The sequence below is a fragment of the Typopeltis vanoorti genome, chromosome 25, assembly GCF_054136105.1.
Source record: "Typopeltis vanoorti isolate ZY-2024b chromosome 25, IOZ_Tvanoo_1.0, whole genome shotgun sequence".
NCBI lineage: Eukaryota > Metazoa > Arthropoda > Arachnida > Uropygi > Thelyphonidae > Typopeltis > Typopeltis vanoorti.
In genome coordinates this window covers 55,430,395-55,454,193 of record NC_143573.1, presented here as the reverse complement: position 1 = coordinate 55,454,193, position 23,799 = coordinate 55,430,395, and the positions used below count along the sequence as shown (strand labels likewise).

General features: G+C 34.9%; 1 protein-coding gene across 3 annotated transcripts in view; it reads left to right on the top strand.

Annotated features, from left to right (window-relative positions):
• LOC150092757 (uncharacterized) overlaps positions 1-23,799 on the top strand; it is a 480,655-nt gene that overhangs the window by 48,362 nt on the left and 408,494 nt on the right. For all 3 annotated transcript variants that reach the window (XM_090414390.1, XM_090414391.1, XM_090414389.1), the window contains one exon: positions 13,498-13,589. In XM_090414390.1, coding sequence (XP_090270516.1) covers positions 13,527-13,589 — 63 coding nt within the window. In that variant the 5' untranslated portion in view covers positions 13,498-13,526. The remainder of the gene's footprint in view (positions 1-13,497; positions 13,590-23,799) is intronic.

The following is a 23,799-nucleotide window of genomic DNA, read 5'->3' as shown; positions in this document are numbered from 1 at the left end:
GCATTGCTCATGAATTTAATGTTTCATCTGAAGAGAAATCCTGTTTGGAATGGTTGCTGTTTAATCGTTTAGGCTTGGCCTTAAAGATAATTTGAAAGAAACAGCATACAAGAAAAAGGTTAAAAATCTTGAACAGCGTTTTGAAATTGTTAAGAATAGGAAAGAGAGACTTAGATATATATTTCATTCCTCAAACAATAAACAGGTTAACTCTTTTCAATATAATGAAACTCATTCTCCTAGCATTGTGGCTGCAGATAAAGTGAGAGAAGGAAAGTTTCGTAAATTAAAAGGTGCTAATAAAAAGAAACAGTCCAAGGAAATTTCTGTGAATTTCACTGAAGATATTCCAGAATCTGATTCCAAAGTACAATTACATGATTTGGGAAAATTAGAGGAACTGAAAACATTTCTTAGTGAAGAAATAGAAAGACAACAGAGACCAGTAGTACAAGGTCAGGAACTTCTGTTTAAAATGATATCTGATTTGACAATATCCGAGAATCTTACAGATAATCAATTTTTATCTTGTAAATCTAATGGTATTGACAGGAATAAAGCATCCAATAGGAGATATGTTCCAAAATGCTTTAGATGCAGTAATCAGGGTCATTTTGCTAAAGAATGTTATGCTAGAGATAAATCTTGTTTTCAAAATAAGAAATCAGAGAATAAAGAAAAATCTGGAAATAGTTATTATTCCAATATCATACTGGCAAGGACTGAAATGTCAAACTACTCATTGGACATGGGTAAAGCTAAAGATAGCTCCAACCCTAAAAGAGAGTTTCATGTAACATTAGCTCCTTATGCTAATGGAGGTAATCATTTGACAGTTTTACAAGGATTTATTGAAGATGTGCCTTGTGAAATCTTACTTGACACAGGTGCACATATCTCACTCATTTCTTATAGCTTGTTTAACAAAATTAAATCTCTAATTCCAAATGATATTTCAGTTTTAAGTTATCCAATTAAATTAAAGGGAATATTTGAATCAGAAATTTCAGCTGATAAGCAAATAAATGTTTTTATTTCAATTCCTTGTTTTCCATTGAAAGTTTGTCATTCATTAATAGTTCTTCCAAAATCCTCAAATCCAAATGTACAAGTAATATTTGGAATTGATTTTCTGAAACGTCATGGTTTTGCATCTGATTTTGTTGATAATACAGTGTCATTGTGTGGACTAGAACTGTTTGGACAGGAAATCAGGTGACAGTGGAAAATTAGAGCAGTCTCCTGAAGTTTTTCAAGACACTGATGATAATGATCAAGTGTTTAATATTGAGACTCTAAAGTTGGATTAATTAACCTAAAAATTATAGGCTTATTAAAGTTGAAGCTGAGGCCATACTGTTCGCTGTACTTGAGGGTTTCATCTATAAGAGTCTTGAGGTCATATTTATTTTCAGCTAGAACTGTGTCATCTGCATATCTTAGGTTATTAATATTTCTGACCCCCTACAGTGATTCCTTTTTGAGTTTATTAATTTTATTAAATATTTCTTCTGTGTATAGGTTAAAGAGAATTAAATATTTCTTCTGTGAATAGGTTAAAGAGACAAGACACAGCCTTGTCTCACACTCTTCTGAACTGGGAATTCTTCTGAGGTCTCTCTATTTATGCTCAATGTTCCCAGTAAAGATTAGTTATTAGCCTAATCTCTTTTCCTTCCATGCCTATTTCTGAAAAGATTTCAATTAATTGCTCATGTTGAACATTGTCGAATGCCTTTTTGTGATCTATGAAGCAGAGGTATAGTTCGCCTACCGTTTGTAGGTCCCTGCTTCGCGTCTTTCCAAGAATAGTCGATTCATGCTGAAGGGGAGAAAGAAATGAAGGACGTTCGAATTGGTCGCCAACAGGCGAAATCACGTGCTTTATAGGTAAAATGTTCCAACTCTTATACAAGCAACATAGTTAACTACAATAATCATAAAAGAGAAGTTAATTTTCCGACCGGTAATAATAAACAACTCATCCCACAATACGGACTGATTACCCTATTATCGGAATGGATTCTCCTTTTTCTGAGATGCGCAGAAGTGTCGAAGGATCTCTAATCGGTGGGTGAACTATACACATCTTGTTTTTCTAGATATCTTTCTATGATGGTTCTGATATTGAAAATACCTTCTCTTCTATCTACATTTTCCTTGAAGCCACTTTGTGTATCATTTATTTCTATGTTTATTTTTCTTTTATTTCTTTCAAGAATAATGTATAGGACTTTTGATGATTGACTGAGGCTAATTGTCTTGAACTCTTCACATCTTGTAGCTTTTTTTGGGGTGGGTGGGGGGGATTGGAACAAAAATTCAGTGATTAATATCTTTGGGTAGAAATCCAGTTTCGTATATCTTATTGCATAATTTTGTTAGAAATTTCAGTCCTCCTTCATCAAGAGCCCTCAGCCATTCTGCTAAGATATTATCTATTCCTGCAGCTTTATGTGGTTTTTGTTTTCTGACGGCATTTTCACATTCACAAAGCAAAATGGCTTGTCCTTCTAAATCAGTCTGTTCAGGAATATTATCCTTGTGTATTCAGGATATCTTTCTATGATTTCTTTTTTATCCATTAGAATATGGTCTCTTGAGTCTCTAATGACACGTGTGAGTTACTGTATTTGTCCTGCTTGTCATTTCTCTGATCTTTTCGTACATTTCTCTGCTTCTGTTTTCAATTAAGGTTTTCTATGTCTGTATGTTTATTCTTAATCCATTCATCTTTGGCTTTCCTACATTCTTCTTTTATTTCTTTATTCATGCTTTTATATTCAGGTTTGTTCTTTAACTTTTTTTCTTTGTAACATCAACTTTAATATTTTTTTAAAATTTATCCAAGGTTTATTATTCCTTTTCCTTTTTAATTGCGGTGCAGGAGTGTATTTTTGGCTGCTTCATTGATGCTATTTTTGAACGTTTGCCAGTTCATGTTAATTTCATTAATTGGTGTTCTGTTTTCTGTGAGAGTTGTGGTTTCAGACTTAAGGATTTTGTGAATTCTTTTATAAAGCAGTCTTTAACTTCTTGGTTGTTAAGCGAGTCTGAATTATAAATTTCTCTTATGAATGGTTGGCTTGGTATCTTAAGTTTTATTTTGATTTTTGCAATCACTGGATCGTGGTCTGATCCTATGTCTGCTCCAGGATATGTTTTTGTTTGTGTTATTGCATTTCGGAATCTTTTGCTTATTATTATATAGTCAATTTGGTTTCTATAGATACCCCCCTGGACTTTTCCATGTATATAGTCTTTTGGGAGGATGTTTAAATAGTGTGTTGGTAATTATTAGGTCATTGGTTTCACAGAATTGAATTAATCTTTCATCTGTTTCATTTCTGATTCCAAGCCCTAGGTTTCCCATGCAAAATGAGATTTGTTTTCTGACCCCACTTTTTCATTTAGGTTGCCTATCATTATAATAATATCATCTGACTTAGCACTAGAGATTGCAGTTTGGATGTCTTTATAAAATTGTTCCAACTCTTCATCTGGGTGGTCTTGAGTTGGTGCATATGCTTGGATAATATACGAGTTGAATGGTTGCTGTTATTTTGGCTGTTATGATTCTGTCATTTATGGGCCAGTATCCATGTAGAAATTTTACAATTCTATTACTTAGGACAAGCGCTACTCTGTTAAGGTGTAAGTCACTGCCAGAGTAGATTATAGTGTGATTTTTTTCTTCTTATTATGCCTGTATCTGTCCCTGTCACTTCACTGATACCTGCAATATCAGCCTTCATCACTTCTAATTTTCCTAGATTAAGTTGTCTAATTTGCCTGCCTCATAGTGTTCTGACGTTCCATGTTACTATTTTCGAGAGATTATTCCTGGTTTTCAAACGAGGGATATCTGAGAATATCCTCTCCGGAGGGTTTGGGATATTATCTTCAGACAAGAAGAACTACCTTAGTAGTTCTTCTTGTCTTACAATTCCTGGTTTCAAGCCTCTAGCTTTGTAGTAGTCTTTTTTTTTTTTTTTTTTTCCTACGGAGTTCAGGACAGTAGCATTAATGGTTGACCACATTAGTGTTACTTTAGCTTACTACGTGTAGTGTAATGTAGTTCGTCTCTTTGTACATGTATGTATATCCCAGGGAATGACCTTGATGTGAAGGTCAAAACGTTCGATAATTATTTTGGTACATATTAAATTGAAGTTACTACTCTAACATGGTAGTTATTTTCCTCCATAATTTTATTATAATAAATCAATCCACCTCGATCATAATCTTCTAGTTAGTTATCCTGTCATCAATCACCTCTTTAGCTTACTTTTTCTCTTCCTTCTGATTATCACTTAAGATTAGCTCTGCTCACATTTTTGAATGATAATGCTGACAAATTGCTGCTTTAAGTTACTTAAATATGATTCTGCAAGTGATTTGCCATCTTGGTAACCTTAATTTATCTTAGAATTCTCATATCTTTTTATTTTTTGATCAGTTATTTTAAACATATTTTTTGAATATGTTGTTATAATTGATTTAAACACTTGAATATATCTAGTTTAGTGTTTTGGATTTAAACTTAACATATCAGTTTTATTGATATGATTTAAGCTGTTTCCAGTCAGCTGAAAATAGCTTACTTCTCCAATAGCATTCTCGATTGAGAATGAAGTTGATGTACTCCATGTTCTTGCATATTTTAATTTCTTTCTTTCTGTTGCAGATTTTCATACTGAATTTCCATTATACTAGAAAAGAAACATTCCCATTTTAAATGTTTACTCAACTGTGAGGAAACAGTTTGCAAGTGAAATATTTTCATGACTAAGCTTCTTGTATATGGAATCAGATGACTTAACATCTCTGTCCTCATATTCCATAATGCATGGCACATTCCTTTTGAACATTGTGTGTTGCCATGCATTATGGGGAGGGGGATCACTGTACAGACAAGTTTTTGAGCTTTCAGTAAGAGCTAGACTGTGAATAAATGAAATCTAAATCAATGCAAAAGTTATTTTCCATAAGCAAGTAGCAGAATGTTGTATCATCATATTAAAATAATTTGGATTAGAGATACTTGTAAGGAAGCATTTTCTTGGTTACAGAGCAAATTGTATTAGACAAATTATATTAAAATAACAATTCTTGCACCTGAGGTATCTTCATGATTAGGCTACTTGTATATAGATGCAGATGATTTCACATCATATTGCCATAAGTATTCCATAATGTAGAAAGTATTTGACCTTGGGTATGATAAATGTTAAAAATACCAAGCAATTTTAAACCTGGTTTTACTCCATTTCCCTTGGTCTTGCATTACCTGTAGGATCAGCTAGACTTGCATCACATGCAGGCGCAAACTTGACTTGTTTGTCTGTTTGCTTACTTGGGAAATGGAGTAAAACCAGGTTTAAAATTGCTTGGTATTTTTAACATGTATTCCATAATGCATGGCACGCTCCCTTTCAGATGTGTATATTGCAGTATAGTCCGTGCAGTTAGCCTAGTGACTTTGCGCTTCGCAACCATATGCCTGGGGAAGGAGCATCCTAGGTTTGATTCCCGTTGAGGAGCTTAAGGATCTTCCTCAGCCATAGCCAAGCTAGCCTGTCTTGGGCGTGGGCAGCAGAGTTTTTTCCCCTAGTTTAGCTGGGGTTTTTCATCCCTCAAGCAGGCAAACCGTCTCCGTGAACACACACGGATTACAGTCAAGAATATCACTCTTATGGGATGTAGCAGAGGAGTGGCGAACCGGCTGCATTAATATGCCAGTAAACCCCTCATTAGGAGGGGACTCAATCCATCCTTGATGGACGAGTAAATGGATGGATGGATATTGCAGTATGGATGCGAAGCAAATTTGAGAACATGCATTTGATCATTACTAATACTGTATTCCAACATAATGAAGTGCAAAAATTGACATGGAGAGAAGAAATAGGAAAAATTTACTTATTGTTGATAACATTATTCTCATGATTCAAGAGGATATGAAATAGAAACTAATAACCATTGGTTCTTGAGCAGGAAAAAACGAATATCATATAATAATAATAAAGGCCTGTGTACCTCGGTAGAAGTGACGCTTGCATCCTCTGCACTAGGCCACCCAAAGATAGACTTATAGTTTCGTCTAGTTGGCAACTGGAGGAACTTTTCCTAAGTCTATCTTTGACTGGTTCCCGAGTTAGTCAATCTCTGGCATGGGTAAGTGTGTTTTTTCTCCCAGAAACTTGAGTTTTTCGTCCTGTAAACTCAAGAAAATCGACCGTAGAACCCACATTATTTCATACAGTAACACATCCTGTTACAGTTAGGTACCAAGAGATGGCGGCACTTGTTTGCTAGTCTCTTCATCGGCGGCACCTATAATTAGTGATAGTCATATGTCAGCTATTTCTGATTGGCTACTAGTGGAGATTGAACTGCCCACTCACTCTCCAAAACTCTTATTTATTTTATTACTTATTCTAAAGTTTTTTATTTATTTTATTACTTATTCTAAAGTATTCGTTGAATTTTCCTGATATAGCATAGATTGGGCCTCCAGCAATGAATCCTGTACATATAATGGAGATGCCAATCAATAATAATAATACTATAAACAGTGGCAGCTCGTGGTTTGAAATCGTGGGGGGATGCTGCAACTTTTGAAATATACATACACACTGTAAGTACAGTGTATACATACACACTGTAAGTACAGTGTATACATACACACTGTAAGTACAGTGTATCAACTGTATAATTGATAAAATTATACAGTTTAGTATAATTCAAAATTACTTAAAATAAAATCCATTCTTCTTGTTTTGTTTCGAGTGAAAAGGTCAATAGCTTTTTCCTTGATGTTTGTGTGACTGTTAAAGAATTTGTAGTTCACTTACAGTCACTGATGTCACAGAACTTATTTCTTGAGGTTGCATTTTTGAGGTCATAATTGTCAATAACCCCAATAATGTTCTAAAATAAAAACTATAACAAATGTTATGTCTTTAATTGTAATGTCCAAATATTTAAAGAGACGGAGTAAACACGATAAGTAATACGAACACTCTACTACTGGTGCAAATTGCATATAAACAACAGTGGAACTGTGCGATGGACAGTGCCGCATTACGCTAATAGCTCATATCTCACTATGACGTGCATATGCTTGCGCACGTAGCAATATGACACTGGTAAACACAGTGCCGTTAGCGTCCTTTGCCCTCCTAAGTGCTACAAGATGGATTTTTATTATTTTTTATACAAAATAAGACAATTGTATAGGATTGTTGATGGTAAAATTAAATATTACAAGCAAATATAAATAAATTAATAAATATATTTATATATCGAGAAAAATTGGGGATGCTGCAGTTCTGCAGTGCCTATGCATGAGCCACCCCTGACTATAAATACTATTGGGTACTGGATATTCTTGTTGAAATAGTGTTTGCCTGCATAGCACTAGGATACCAAAAGAAAGGCCATTATAGGTTGGATTCTAGTTACAGACTAGAGGAACTTTTTATAAGTATTTGTTCTTCCACTTCCCAATTTAGTTGAATATTGGAACAGGTAAGGCTTGAAGAATGAAAACTGACTGCACACACATTTTCAAAAGTTACAGCTAAGAGAGCCTTGTCTACTCCTTCTGGTATATGAAAGGTGTTAGCAGTTTTTATCTGATATTAATTAGTTCTATCTACTTGAATCATCTAATGATAATCCAATTTAGCCCATGTTGAAAATTCTCATTATATGGAGAATAAAGGTTCGCCTGTTTCTTTACAATACTAAGGTTAATGTATTTATTAACATTAGTTAAAAAATTTTTTGGTTGTAGTTCTTTAACATATACTTTAATAAGTTCTCTTTCTAGTTACTTTTTGATTCTTGCTCTCAAAAAGATAATCGAACATGATTGATGGGTTTGAGGTTATATTGCGAGTAGTCGTGTAATTTAGCTTTCGTATGAAATTAGCAATTTTTATCTGTTTTGTTGTTCTATTTCCTCAGAAAATTAGAGTATTACAGTGTATTAGTATAGATCTTCATGTTTTTTAGAGTATTTAGTATATTTATAATATTTTTATTGTGATATTGTCAGCATGGCACCAATGCGATGAACAATGGTGGCAAACACCACATTGTCCGGCGAGTTGATACGGGATATTATTCAGTGCATACATGTGAAATGTATTCATTGAGAAAATTAAAGAATATGTGAAAGGAAATTGAAAATGGAGAGAGAGTATGTATTATTATCATCTTCAAATTCCTGACATGTACATTCAAGGGATAAACAGAATGTTATGATAGTACTACATGAAGAAATTACATCATTACTAACTTCCTATCGACAATTTTCATCTGTCAAGACTCCAACATTGTCAAGACTTCCTCTCATGGCTTCCAAAGGTTCTTATCTTCTACCTTATTTTAAAGTCTGCGCACAGCAGCCGGTGTTGCTGTGCCACTTGATCTGTTGGGATTACCTTATAATTTGTTACTGCTTTAAGTTGTTTTCTTCTAGTCAAAATGTAGTCAATCTGCGAACTGTTGTTGCCACTTCTAAATGTTATCAAATGCTCTTCCCTCTTTTTCTGAAAAAGGAGTTCACAATTGTCAGATCAAACACTACTGCAAAGTCCAAAATCCTCTCTCTCTCCTTACTGGTTCATCCTTCCCACTCCATGGCCACCATGCATCCTTTCACAGTCCCTATTCTGTCTCCCCATGTGTCCATTCAAGTCTCCTCTGACAATCACCATCTCGTTTTCTTCCAGTTCCCTCATTTCTTCATCTAGCACGTTCCAGAATTCATCTTTCTCTTCTGCTGTACAGCCAACTTGTGGCACATATACACACATAAGACAACCAATTGCTCTTTTCCAAGACCCAGTTTCATTCGCATGATCCTGTCGTTCCTCCTACCCACTTCCAGTACTTCACCCTTCATTCTGCCACACACACACACACACCACAATTCCGACACCATTTCTTCCCTCTTTATTTGAGTCAGTAGAATAGTTTATACCCATCTTCTAGTTCCTTTGTCTTTTCCTCCTTCCACCTTGTCTCCTGCACACATAAAATGTCCAACTTCCTCATTATGTCTGCCACCTTTCTTCCCCTTTCAGTCATGCCTCCAACATTCAGTGTTCCCACTCGCAGCATTCTCTCCACTTGCTGGGCTCGCTTCTTTTATTGCACACGCCCTTGATGCAAAAGCCCTCATCCACTTCTCGCAGCTGTAGGGTGATGTGGCTGCACGTCACTTAAGGGGTATGCCCTAGTCCTTGTATTACTTTCTTTTCGACTCATTTGATCATAGCTAGAGCTGGCAGTGAAGTTTTACGACCGGATGCCTTCCTGACGTCAACCCTCGCCATTTATCCGGGCTTGGGACCAGCACCTATTGGGGCTAGCTTCCCCCTTTCGGTTGCTGCATAAGGCGAAATGACATAACAAGATAGGAAAGATTCGCCCCTAGACCTCGAATACTCTAATAGCATTGGGAGCAAGAAGAGAAGAAAGAAGAAAAGAAAGAAGGGGAGGGACCAATCTACAGATAATATAACAGATGTATATTAAATGAAGTAAGGCATGATCCAGCATCAGGTACCTCGGGTTAAAGGGTGCCCATGAGGAATATATACTCTTGATCACTGAGAAACCCAGATGACCAAATCGGTGCACAGTGGTCAAGATGCTGCTGAATTATAACCTTATAAAAAGGGATATTAACATTTAAGTAATCCTTTGAGTTTTTCTACCAACTTTTGTGACTGTGAACTTCAACTTTGTCCACAATTACTCAAGTCCCTGACCTCTTCAGTTTCCTGCAATCCAGTACTGTTAGTGATCAATGTGATACACAATATGCAGTCTTTTCAACTTTACATTTTGCTTTAAATTGACAATTGTTATCCTTCATTCACAATGCCAGTTTATTTAAATCATCCTGAAGGATATCTGCATCACCTTTATCACTTATTGCCCTCCTCAGTTTTGCATTATCAAAAAAAAAAAAAAAAAAAAAAAACCACCCCAACTCATTCTGTATATCATTAATTGAAAAATTAGAAAAATGAAATTTTAGTACTAATATATTTCTAATTGCTTAGTTGACAGTACATTTTATTTGTTCTCAAACTTAATTCAAGATAATTTTTGAAATATTCTGGGGGGGGGAGGGAGGGCTGCAGACATTATTTTTTTGTTCAAAATCATATTTCATAGAATACTTAGATTATCTCAAGAACTTTGACAATTTTGCTTTATAGATAATAATAGGAAAATCTTTAATTATATCAAATTTGAAGTACATTCTGAAAAGAATGAAATACAAAATAAGAAGAAAATAGATGTTTATAATTCAGTTACTATGGGCAGTCATGGGAGTGGGTTGGGGGTGGAATACTTCAAAATAAATAAAAGTTTAATCAGTTCCATATAAGACGTGTCTCAGATAATTTCATCATATATATATTTTATGTTGCTTCCCCCCACAAAATGTTATTTTATCCCAACTCATTCCCACTGCTATGACTGCCCGTAGTAACTGAATTCTAAACATCTATTTTCTTCTAATTTTGTATTTCATTCTTTTCACAGTATGTACTTCACATTTGTACTTACAGTAAAGAAACAGCATTATTATTATTATTATTATTGAAATGACACTCTACAAATAATAATTTGTTTCATTTTTCAATTGCATTTTTCAATTCACTTGAAATGCAACTGAATATAATTTTTTGATATTTTAAAATTAGCCTTGAAATAAGAATGTAATGTAATTTAATGTCTTATTCATAAAAGCAGATAGTTGCTTCTATATGCACATACGAGGCATTCAAAAAAAGACCGAACTTTTTAAAAAGTGCACCAACCAGCACGGAGAGCACGCTGCAACTACTGAGCGCACCTAGTGGCAGGTTTTGACAACAAACCGCCATTTGCCCCATTCTGCTGAAGTGAGCATGTGCACAAGCTGTTTGTCGGATTAATGACAAAGTGACAATGGAAGAGCTCGAAGAATGTGTGTGCATGCCTGCGTGAAATTTTGCTGCAAACTTGGTAAAAATTTTGCAGATACATTTAGTTGCTTAACCAAGCATACGGGGAAGACTGTATGAGCCAAACGCAGTGCTGTGAGTGGTTTACATATATTAAAAAGGGCAGAATGTCAGTTGGTGAAGATCCCAGGCCTGAACGACCTTCCACATCAATAGACAACGATGACCATGTCGAGAGAGTTCATGCTGTGATTCATGGAAATTGTCGTTTAACTGTTCGAGAAGTTGCTGATGAAGTGGGCATCAGCATAGGATCTTGCTATCAAATTTTGGCTGAAAAACTTTAGATGCATTGTGTCAGTGCAAAATTCGTGCCACGTTTGTTGACCGACATCCAACATCAGACCCTGTTGTGCCCCATTGACCCTATTCTCCAGTCTTAACCTTAGCAGACTTTTTTTAAGTTTCCCAAGTTTAAACCACTTCGAAAGGATATCGTTTCCAAGCCATAGGAAAATGCAATAAGAGAACTGCATGCCATCACAGATAGTGTATTCCGGTAAGCATTCCAGCAATGGAAGAGATGTTGGGAATGGTGTATCGCCAGTAGAGGGTCTCAGTGCTTAAAATATAAAATGAGCAATAAAGTCTTTATAGCAAAAGTTCGGTCTTTTTCTTTCTTTTCAAATATTTCTTTCTTTCTTAAATAACTGGATCAAATAATTTATAAGTTTTCAGTATTAAAAGTGAAATTGTGACTATTATAAATTAAGAAATTATTTTGACATAAACATATTATCAGACTGTAAAAAAAAATCAGTATTTCTATTTAGGATATAATTGAAAACAAAACAAGACTTTGCTGATGTATTACGCACTACTGCTTGAGGCTCTTTAGTGTGACTTCTGAAGAAGTGGGCCTTTTTCTCACTAGCATTGAGAGTAATCTAAGCTTTTACCTCCAGCTGAGAAGATTATTCTCTAGTATTTCTAAGACAGAAGTTATTTCCAGCAGCAGTAAAAGTCATATTTGGTATTTTTTAAGAAGAAACTTTTGAACTAACACTACTGAACTTTTTTGCTACATACATGTAAACAGTTTTTATATGGTGAAAATATAGAATAGAATTTCTAAAACTTAAAATAATATCAACAGACAGCTGAACAAATGATTGTAGATTGCAAAGAAATATCTGGAATTAGAAGTACCTGCTTTGGTGGATACAACAATATTATTGACTTACTTCTTTTTGTCAAAATGGTAAAATGAAGTAATAGTTATTGAATACTATCTGTGAAAACTTTCAAACCAGTAGAAAATTAGAGTAGTTATTTATAATTCAGTTCCAGAAGTGGGGGAAGGTGCAATTGGAAATCTTCAAAATTAGCATAAATTTTGAATCAGTCTGTGCAGAATATCTTTCATATATTTTCACCATGTCTACAGAGGTTAAACAATAGATATTATAACTACATGCATCATACAAAAAAGTAAAGAAAAAATTATCTATTGCAATTTCAAGAAGAAAAATAAGTTTCTGCTGAATTATCACTGGATGTACGTTGTTTTATATATATAAAAACAAGGCCTCACAATCGTAACATCATTTATTATTCATAAAAGCAGAAACACTCAGCACTTAAAACTGAAGGATGATCCATATAATGGTATTTTCTAAGGAAACAAAAACAAAAGCTCATATTTATTTTATTGCAAAGAAGAATGTTGTCATTACAGGATTGATTGTTTATTTTCAAACATGTCAAATTCATTTTTATCTTTGGGAAGACACAATAAATAAATAGTGCAGCAAAAATTTGAAATTTCAAAGGACAAAGAAAATTCCAAGTAGGATAGTACACCTTAACTCATGTGACACAAGGTCGCTCCATGACAGTTAATCCACTAATGGCAATACAATTGCTGTTAAGGGATCAATGGTGGAGAAGGGTAATTATATGATAAAAGGCAGAATGCTGATGCAGTTCTGAAAATCCTAAGGTGCTCTGAGTATTTCATCTACATCCGCCAATTGGGAGGTTAAAGAGGTTTCATTTAATAGCATTCATTTTGTTTCCATTTCTGTGTTTAGATTTTCTTAATTGAATATTTTTTGTGTTAATGGTTTCCACAGTGTGTTACTTCAAGTTAGAAAGTAATAGCACATTTTAGTAATGGCTAGATAATTTGAAAACTGCTTCAGAGACATGTTTCAAGCCACCTTGGGCCTTGCCTTCAATACTTATAATTCTGTGTTTTATGCATTTAGCTATTGTGAAACTTTGTAAGTATTGCAGAACAGTTTGGCACTATCTATTGTTATCCTTGTAAACTTCATGATTCACACTATGTATAAAAAGTGAAATCTTAATAAACATACTGGAAATGTAAAAGTATTATTCCTGGTACTTTTTGGATTTAGATTCTTGCATTATCCCATAAAATATGCTGAAATTTCCTGTGTGTATGTGTATAGCAGCTTTAAGAAATTTTTAAAAAAAGCTTTTCTCCCACTAGTTTGATAGCTGGATAATTCCTTTCTAATAATGGCTGCTCAGGACAAAAGCAATGATGACTGCTATTTTTATTTCTATTCTACCTGTACAAAGGTAAGCTAGCTATTTTTAATTTATGGGAACTTATTAACTTGTAGATTAGTTTTTAATCGTGATGTTTTAATCTTGTTTTTACTTCAGTTTTTATTTTATGCATGTTTCACTAATATGAAGTGGTTAAGGCTTTTTATTTGTTCTTTATCATTGGATTATAAGAATATCATCATTTTCTGTTTTCGATCAGTTAACTTGAAGGGTGGCAAGCTACAACTGATTTGGTGCAATGTTTCACTGGCCTGTAAATTTAACTTTGTCACTTGCTACCCTTTGGAACATGTGCTTCTAGCTTTGTAGAAGCATATGTGGTTATTTGTTTTTCATTATAAACACCAGAGTTTTTAATTTTTTATCTTGAACAGGTCCATTTTTTAAACTGTTTCATAATTCTTTCATCATTAAAAACGCATCCACACTAAGTATTCAGTGATCAGCAAGTAACGAACATAAATTGCATTCAGAAAGCAAATGCAATTTGTATTAAGGTGTGCGCATACTTACACACATCATTCAAAGAAAACTGTTGAATTCAAATTCACTCATTAAGTGAATTCACTTCTAAATGAAGTATGGTAAAAATATCATTCACTATAAAAGACTGATTGTCCTTTTCTTCCCCATGAGTTCACTATTATCCTGATAATAGTGAATTATCATGTGCAGACATGATTTATATCTTGATAATACAAGTGACTTCCCCAGAAGTCACTTGTATTATCAAGATATAAATCATGTCTGCATATTTCTGCTGTTCTTCAATTTTTGACATAGTTATCTTGGGAAAGAGTTACATTTTCATTTATTTCCATATATGAATAATAAACTTTTTGTTACAAGTATGCCAAATGATAAGCTTGGCTAATTACTGTTAATAATAAAAATTTAAAAATTGTCAAAAAAACCTTTTTGTATTTTTCAAAAAAGAATATAAACAGGAATGCATCTTTTATTATGATTTTCTTCTAAAAATAAGAAAATAGAAAAAAAAATTAAAAAAATAGTGTTTCATACACATTTTTATGTGTGAAACCAGTGTGGTAATAGAGCAATTACCATGCTATCCTGTGTCCTGCTGAAACCATTCATCTTTCATTGCTGCATCTTTCTTTTCAGACAAAGAGCCCACATGAAAATGAAATGAATCTTCTTTGATAGCATGCTTTCTGTCTTGTGCTATTTTTTTTTTATAAGTAGATCAACTAATTCTTGATACTTTTCAACTTTATCTCTTCTCAAATATCATTTGGCGATATCTCTGAACAATCTTCAGATTTCCATTTTTCCCAGATGTTGAATTCATCTCATAATACATCCTATTTTAAGGTCCAACAAATATACTTCCGAGTTTGGTCAGAAATTTTTAAATACCTTCTTAGGTACTGGAATAAGTAATTTTTTATTTGGTGCTTTAAAAAAGTTTTTTTTTTTATCTCCAATTTAATGTGGAGAGGTAGAAATAGATTTTTAGGATTAATGAAGTACTTGTTTTATGTTCTCTTTGTTGATTAAAATCTTTAAGTGCACCATGTTTTCTTGACATGATGCCAACTCATTGTCCCGCATTCCATAAGTACAAAAATAATAAAATTAATAGAAATATGAGATATTATAAATCCATTCTTATTTCATCCTCATGAAATAAGAATAGATTTATCATGCCTAATCCCTTATGAGAACCTAAGTTTGAAACAACTGTTAGGCCCATGAAATCTTCATGAAAAGCACATAAAAGGCAAACATACAAGCACTTCATCATAATCTCTTAAGTAGATGCAACACCAAAGCAACTTATGCTTTATTGTTGAGTGACCTTTAGAGTGAGCTCACTCAAAACCTGTTTATAAGGGAAATGTTTTTTCTCCTATAAAACAGTAGTTATTGCTCTAAGGTAAATATTTTGCTACTTGACTATAATAAAACAATGACTTCTGAAATATTCAAAATTTTCAAAAATGTAAATATTTCAAAAATTCTAAAATATATCATTTCTTTCAGTAGTTTTAACCAGTAAAGATTATTTTAGATTTTTCTTCATTTTGTTTCCAGACTGACCAACAGTTTATTTATTTAAAAAAATAAGTAATATATATATACCCTTCAAACATGGGATTATACTGAGAAGAGTGCTGCTGCTGCCACCCTCATAAGGTTTCTGCCTGGTTTCCCAAATGGCTATCAGGTCAATGAAGCCTTAATCAGATGGTAATTATAATTGAATACAGGCTCCTTAGGCAGAATGTTGGTTTAAGTAGTGCAAGGCATCTCGTGCTGACGGTTGGTTGTGTTCAAGTAAACTGTCATTTTTGGCACTTGAAGTTCTATGGAAAATATTGTTTCCCTTAGAAAATAGTTAAACATATTTATTATTATACTTTTAGTAACGTATATTCGCATTCTTCATTGGAATGTGTAGATAATTTCACCTTTATTTTCAATAATAATGTAATAACAACCAACCCCACTATACTGGTCATTAGTTAAGTACCTTGTACGCTGTTTTTCCCATGAACATATCTGCATGTACAACACAGATTGGTTAAAGAAATTCCATGCCTTACAAAATCTGAATGAGCTGAACATTTTTGTACAATGTACAGTGTTAAGCATTAGGTTGGAACTCATTAGATAAAGAAATTTACTTAAGTGTGTCTGTAGTGTGTGCACTCCAGCTTGCCTGAGCAATTATCACATAGTACAGACTAAATGCCAGAACTTTTCAATGCGCTGATGTATATAAGTTGTGTTAAGTCAATGCTACTCAAATAAACAGTTATTCTGGAGTCTAATGGATTTCTGTGGCATTTTAAAAATGCTTACTTCCGGCCAAATAAGAGAACTGTTTGTGATTTTGCAGCAGAAACAGAACTGCATGGTTAGCTACTACAATACTTATGATCATTTGAAGAGTAAATACTGCTTTGGAATGTCATAAAAATGCAGTAAAACTGCTAGTGAACTTTTTTTGCAATAAGATTGTTCATAGTTGCTGCTATGATGTTTTTAATATTTATCTTTGAGTGTTTAATTATTAATTAAGCTGAGTTATTTTTAATTAACTGCACATAATTGACAGTTAATAAAAGTGGGTGGTAAACAATAGGGACAGTGAATAATTGGTTTGAATTCAATAGGAAAAAATTCATTTGATATAGCATGGGAATGTACTGACAGCTGTGAATAGTTTATCAGGAAAACGTATGAAATGTTGAATGCAGATAATATTGTATTTAGAGGAATGCATATATGGGATGTTACAGCAAGAGAAACTTGTTCAGTGAAAGACAGTGCAGGTGGTCAAAGAAATGACACTCCTTAAATTAAGAGGTCAGAATTATGAATAATAAGAGAGAAGGGTCTTAGAGAATGAAAGACGTTAGGGATGACCTCTGAAAAGGAGGAAGAACTAGTGTCAAGAAAAAAAAAATGAAAATGTGACAAAGAATTTGGTTTGGAAATGAACTCCTTCCTATTTGAACTATCTATGTTTAAAGAGTTGTTTGAACAATTATCTGCAGATGATCAGCTATCCTGTATCTATGTTAGTCAATTTGATTAATTTGGATATCATGAATAATGTGGTGTGGAATTCGTGGACGTGTGGAATGAGTTTGATGGGTGAAAGGACTTATACAAGATGGATGGCCTGCATTTGAATGGACTTGGTGTGCAGAGACTGGAAAAAGTGTTGCTGAATGAAGTGAAAATGGATGTGCAGAACCAGGGAAACTAGAACTACCAAGGAGGGGGGGGAAGTGGATATGCAAACTTCAGTGAGACAGTTGAGTGTAAAAATGTATATAATGTACCTGAGCCAGCACTAAGGACAAAAAATGGGAATGGGACATTTAGAATAACGCATCAAGATAGGGGTGGGACAAAGGGATCACTGCATTTCATGTATACTAATGCCAGGAGTATTAGGAACAAGAAGGAAGAATTTTTGGCCTTGATTGGCTCTTCCTGGCCACAGGTTATTGGCATTAGTGAAACATGGCTGACGGAAGATGATATAGTTAGTGGGATTGAATGTGTAGGTTATAGTGTGTTTAGGAGGGACAGAGAGAATAAAATGGGGGGAGGGGTGTTATTGATGATAGCTGATGGACTGCAGCCAAGGAGAATTGAAGTTGTATTGCAGGATAGTGAAAGCAGCTCATTTGAGGCTATTTGGTGTGAGATTGAGACTGGCAGAATAAAATATACAGTTGGGTGCTGCTATAGACCAGGTGATGGAATAGATGGTGGAGATAGTATGTATAAACAAATTGATGAAATGAGTGGAAGGAGGGTAATTGTTATGGGGGATTTCAACTATTGATTGGAAGGAGAAGAGGACACATGTGAGGAAGGAAATGGATTTTATTCAATTATTAAGGGATAACTATCTGAGACAGCATGTAATTGAAAATACTAGGGGTGTGAGAGTGCTTGACCTGGTAATAGCATCTCACAATTTGACTGGAATGAATATGACCATGTTGCCACCTATTGGTGAGAGTGATCATAAGGTCTTGACCCGGGAGGTGGCTAAAGGTGTGGAATTTTCGATTAAGGCAGGGTATATGTGGAATTACCGTGCTGACAAGTTTGACAAGCTTAGGAGATTGCTTGGATCAGTGCCATGGCATGTACAACTGCAAGGGCTGGACGTCGATAGAGCATGGGAAGTGGTCAAGGAGCATTTACAGGAGGTTATGGCTGATTATATACCTAGGGTCCGAATAGTAAAACAAGTAGGGGTTAAATGGATGAATAACACCATTAAGCTTGAGCTACAAAAAAAGAAACAACTGTGGAGGGAATTTAAAGAAAGGGGTGACCTGCAGGCACACGAACGGTATAAAGTGCAGGCCAGAAGGGTAACAAGTGTGGTAAAAACAGCAAAAGCCGATTATGAAAGGAAACTAGCTATGCAAGCAAAAGAGAATCCCAAACAGTTCTTTCAATATGCTGCAAGCAAGAAAAAAACTGTACACGGCAAAATGATTTTAAGGAATGATGATGGTAAGGAGGTCACTGAACCAGTCGATATAGTGGAGTTACTGAGCGCGCAATTTGCAAGAGTATACCATCCAGGTGGTGACATTGAAAAAATGAAGGAACCATTAGTTTATATGGGAATTGTGATGAATGAAGTGGAGGTGAATAGTCTATTACAGAACCTTAATGTGAATACATCTGTGGGATTGGATGGTATACTGGCACGGGTCTTGCGTGAAGCGGCTAAGGAATTATCAGTGCCCTTGACCATGTTGTTTAATCTGAGTCTCAGGTCTGGTTTAGTCCTGAAGGCGTGGAAGGAGGAGAAAATAGTTTCACTGCATAAAGGAGGATCCAAGACTATGGTGGCAAATTACCGACCGATCAGCATATCAGGAGTCGTCAAGGTCTTGGAGAAAGTAGTCAAGGGAAAAATACAGAAATGGATTGATGAAAATGAGATACTGTACAGGGGACAGCATGGCTTTGTGAAGGGTAGATCATGCCTCAGTAACTTGCTCAAGTTTTATAACAAGGTGACGGCAGAACTGGATAAGGGAAATGGGTTTACAGTGATACTGCTGGACCTGGCAAAAGCGTTTGACAGGATACCACATGGAATTCTAATCCGTAAACTACAACATATGGGAATGGATATAGGGTTGGTGAGATGGATAGGTGGGTGGTTGATGGAGAGATATCAAAGAGTAGTTTATTCAGGAGTAGAGTCCAAAAGACGGCCTGTGACTAGTGGTGTGCTGCAGGGTTCTGTTCTTGGACCACTGCTGTTTAATCTGTTCATTAACGATATAGAGAAGGATCTAAGTGGAACAGTTCATTTGTTCGCTGATGATGATGTAAAGTTGGGTAGGGCGATAGTGAATGCAGAAGATGTCAAAGTCTTGCAGGATGACTTAGATAAATTGGAGTTCTGGGCTAAGGAGAATGGATGTCAATTTAATGTGACAAAATGTAAGGTTATGCATTTTGGGGTGAAAAGATTGGCAGCAGTATACCAGATTGGTGGAACTGTACTCCAGGAGATTGATGAGGCCAGGGACTTGGGAGTGTTGGTGGATAGGGAGATGAAGTTTAGGGGGCATGTTGCAAAAGTAGCTAAATCAGCTCATCAACTCACTTGGTTGTTGAAAAATACCTTGACGAGCAGAGACAAGCAAGTTATTGTACCTCTGTACCGAGCCCTGATAAGATCTCATCTCGACTACTGTGCCCAGATTTGGTCACCTCGGTTCCTTCTTGATGGGGAGGAGGTGGAGAGGATCCAGAGGCGAGTGACTAAGATGATAGCAGATCTATGGAATGAACCATATGAGAACAGGTTGAAGATTTGTGGGTTGCAGAAACTAGTTGATAGGCGGAAAAGGGGAGATATGATTGAGACATTCAAATTGCTAAAAGGATTCTATAGGATTAATTCAGAGGATATTTTTGAGATCAGAACTAGGGGACACCTATGGAAGCTGGGCAAGAGTGTGGTTAGCAGGGGTGTTAGAGCTGGGTTCTTTACTTTTAGAGTGGTAAATGAATGGAATAAGCTGCCAGAGTCTGTTGTGGGTGCAATGACAGTGAGCGAGTTCAAGGCAAGGTATGATAGATACTGTGAGAATGTCGAATAGTTGTGTGGACATGATGTTTAGGGCCTCCCTCGATGAGTCTAAGGACTCCCTGGAGTAGCCCGAAATAATAATAATAATAATTGTCAAGGATTATGAATAATCATCTAATATTTTGGTGAATGTGACTTAATAAAACATAAAGCCTACTATTTATCAGTTGTCAGTGATTATGCATAATTTCCAATTATTACTGGTTAATATAATATTTATAATACAGATATAATAAATATAAAAAACAACAAAGCGTAATAAGATCAGGATACTCATTAATTCGATTGTTATCTATCCATATAAGGTAAAATTAAGGAGGCAAAAATTAATAAGTAATCAAAACAAATTCATTAACTTGACTATTCAAAAATTGTAAAAACAATTTAAAAAATTAAACAGTACTTTGTAAATGCATACTGCATCCAAATAAAAAAAAAAAATCCTTATGTTGAACCTGCACAAAAAACAATTCTATATTAAAAACTGATCTTTTTTGCAATTAACTAAGTACTTGTATTTTTTTATTTATTATTATTATTACCCCAAGACTTCATGGAGTCAAAGACTCATCTGGGAGGTCCTTTTATCACACACACACACAGCTCATCATACCATGCCTTGAACACATTCAAACTTCTTGCAGACACTACACTCTCAGTCAAGGCATTCCAATCATTTACAACTCTGCACGAAAAAAAACTGTCTCTCATGCCTTCTTTATACAGTTTCCAGGGATTACCTCTGGTTCTTCCCAGATCTCCCACTATTTTCTGTAGAACTTCTCCAGCATTGATCCTGTAACAACCCCTTATGAACTTGTAGGTCTCTGTCATATCTCCTCTCTTTCTCCTGTCCACCTGTATGTGTATACAAGAAACTTTGTCTTTAGAGGAGTATAGAAAACTTTTCAAGGTGTTGACTGGTTTGAATGATGTTATGTTCACTGCTATCAATATTTTGGCTATTTTTCTTGATGTATTGTCAACATATGGAATGGATACCTTGCCTTTGTAAGTAATTTCTGGTTTCTTGCATGATGGTTCATCAGAAAGGTTTTTTTAGTACATTTTTTGGAGGAACTGTGATTAAATAGGATTTGAAGTTCTTGTTTTCATTTTGATTTAGTCATTTTTTAGTATGTTTAAAGCTCTATTTTTCAAAGCTTTGATTATACGTAATTTGTTTGAGGGTGATGGAATGAGCTTGCTTGTAGGTACCTTCTTGTGTGGGTTTGTTTTGATATATACTTCTAATGATAATCCTTCACGACTATTAAATTATTTAAGGAATTTGCAACGTATACTGGAATATTAATTAAAAGAAACTTTAATAAATACCTCCTATATTTCACAACGTCACATTGCCATCTTCATGGGAACATACAACTATGACACGTGCACACAGGCACTACAAAAAGCAAATGAAGCAGAAGAGAGAAAACTATTGTTCCTAGAGTCCTAAAGGTGTTCCCTAGTAGGCTATATTGGGTTGTCTTTGCTGTTGGGCTGAAGTTCTCAAGATGCAAGCTTCCCAAATTTGGGGCAGTCTCACACACCCAAATTTGTTTAGGTTTGGAAAGTTTTTTTAGAGCTGAGGCTGATTCCATGAATAATCTTTCATATTTAAATTTGCTGCAATGTATTAATGTGACTTTCTCCCAACGTATTCTGTGGCAGGTATCTAGAGCATGGTCTGCAAGCCCAAAGTGGCTGTACTGGTGAAATTGGATGTAGCCTTTGTGTTCCGAAATCCTGACATTTGCTGTTCCACCTGTTTGGCCAAAGTAGAACAGTTTACAGCTGTAAGGGACCTAGCATACTCCAGATAAGCCTAGGGCAGCGTTTCTCAACCTTTCTAAGCCCAAGGACTAGTAAAATGCCTAAAACAATTCTGCAGACCACTAAGTTACAGAGGCGTAGCTGGGGGAGTGTGTGGGGGGGAAGATCTGCCCCTGGCAGCACCTTTTTTTGGCGTTTATGAAATCTTGCTTTACTGTCTATAAAACAGTGATGAAATAGACTTCGACAATGTGATCGATTTTGCGAACAGAAAAGCAAGAAAAATAACATTTTAGAATGTTGGAATTAAAGTTTTACTTCAAAATTAAACATAGTGTTTTTAATTTTTTTCCCTATATGTCGTTTTGACTTTTCATAATTTTTTTTTTAAAAACCTATGTAGGAATTGCCAACATTTCGGAAAAATTGTGCCATTTATAACATAACATAATAAATCTAAAAGCATGTTTTGAAAGATATGGCAACATAATTAATTAAATTGGAAGTAAACGATTAAAACGAGCAAAAGTGTATCATCGTTGAACAAATTTTAATTTTTATTAAACAAATAAATAAGATGATATAATTATGTTACTACTTACTTTTAATGAGATGGTTGAGCTTCTTGGCCCTTGCTGAGTTGCTGGATATCTGGCTCGATATTGGTCAACTTCAGTCGAAGATTGGCACACACACTAAGACGATTTCTGTATTTTGTTTTTATTTGAAGGAGCGATGAAAATCCCTTCTCACGAGGATAGGTTGTAGAAAACCGCAGGACGATCTTCAGATAATTCCAGAAATTCACTTCTCACTGAAGACAAGATCCAAAATCGAGCAAAACCAAGATCACGGAATTGCATTTTAAGCCTACTGTCACTTGAAAGCTCAATTAACCGTTCCTTTTTTGATAACGAAAGGTCGTTCTTGACTGCAGGCCTGAAATGGATTGCAAACCCACAGAAATGTCTTATAAAAGTTATTCGGAAAATATGTTTCAAAATTCTGTTTTAGATTTTTGAGGTGGTCACAAACCCTTTCCACAAACTCAGAGAGAACAAAAATATTATTTTCTACTAAAAAGGATTCCAATGTTGGAAAAGGTGTAAATTGTCTGTCTTTTACATAATTAATCCATAAAACCAGTTTTTTCTTGAATGACTTTATTTTGTCGTAGGCATTCAAGAACAGTTAAAAAATTTCCCTGAAGGGAGAGATTTAGTTCATTTAATTTCGAAAAAATGTCTGAAAGATAGGATAGTGTTGATAACCATGCTTCGTCAACAAGGAGTGATGCAAAATCCGAACGTTCATTTGCAAATAATAAAACTTCGTGCCTTAATTGAAATAACCTTGTTAGTACTTTGCCCCTGGAAAGCCAGTGAATTTCAGAATGAAGCAAAAGTTATATATATATTCACTGCCCATTTCATGGCAGAGTACTGAAAATAACCTGTTATTTAACTGTCGAGCTTTAATAAAATTAAGTAGCTTGACAGCGTTGTATAGCACAGTTTTAAATTCTGGTGGCATTCCTTTGGAGGCTAATGGTGTATAAAACAGTGCACCCAATTCATACCCGGAGCTGCTACTTTGCCCTTAGAAACAACCCCACTTTGCCTTCCTGTAAGAGCGCGAGCTCCATCCGAACAGAAGCCTATACATTTTCCCCACTGATCCCTTTGTGTATTATGTAATTATTGAGAGTGTGAAATATTTCTATTTCTTTATATGCTATTCCCTTACATTCCAGTTTGCTATGTGTATTATATTTTGTTGTTTCCATTTTTATTTTACCTTTTCCATTCCAGGGTCGTTTCC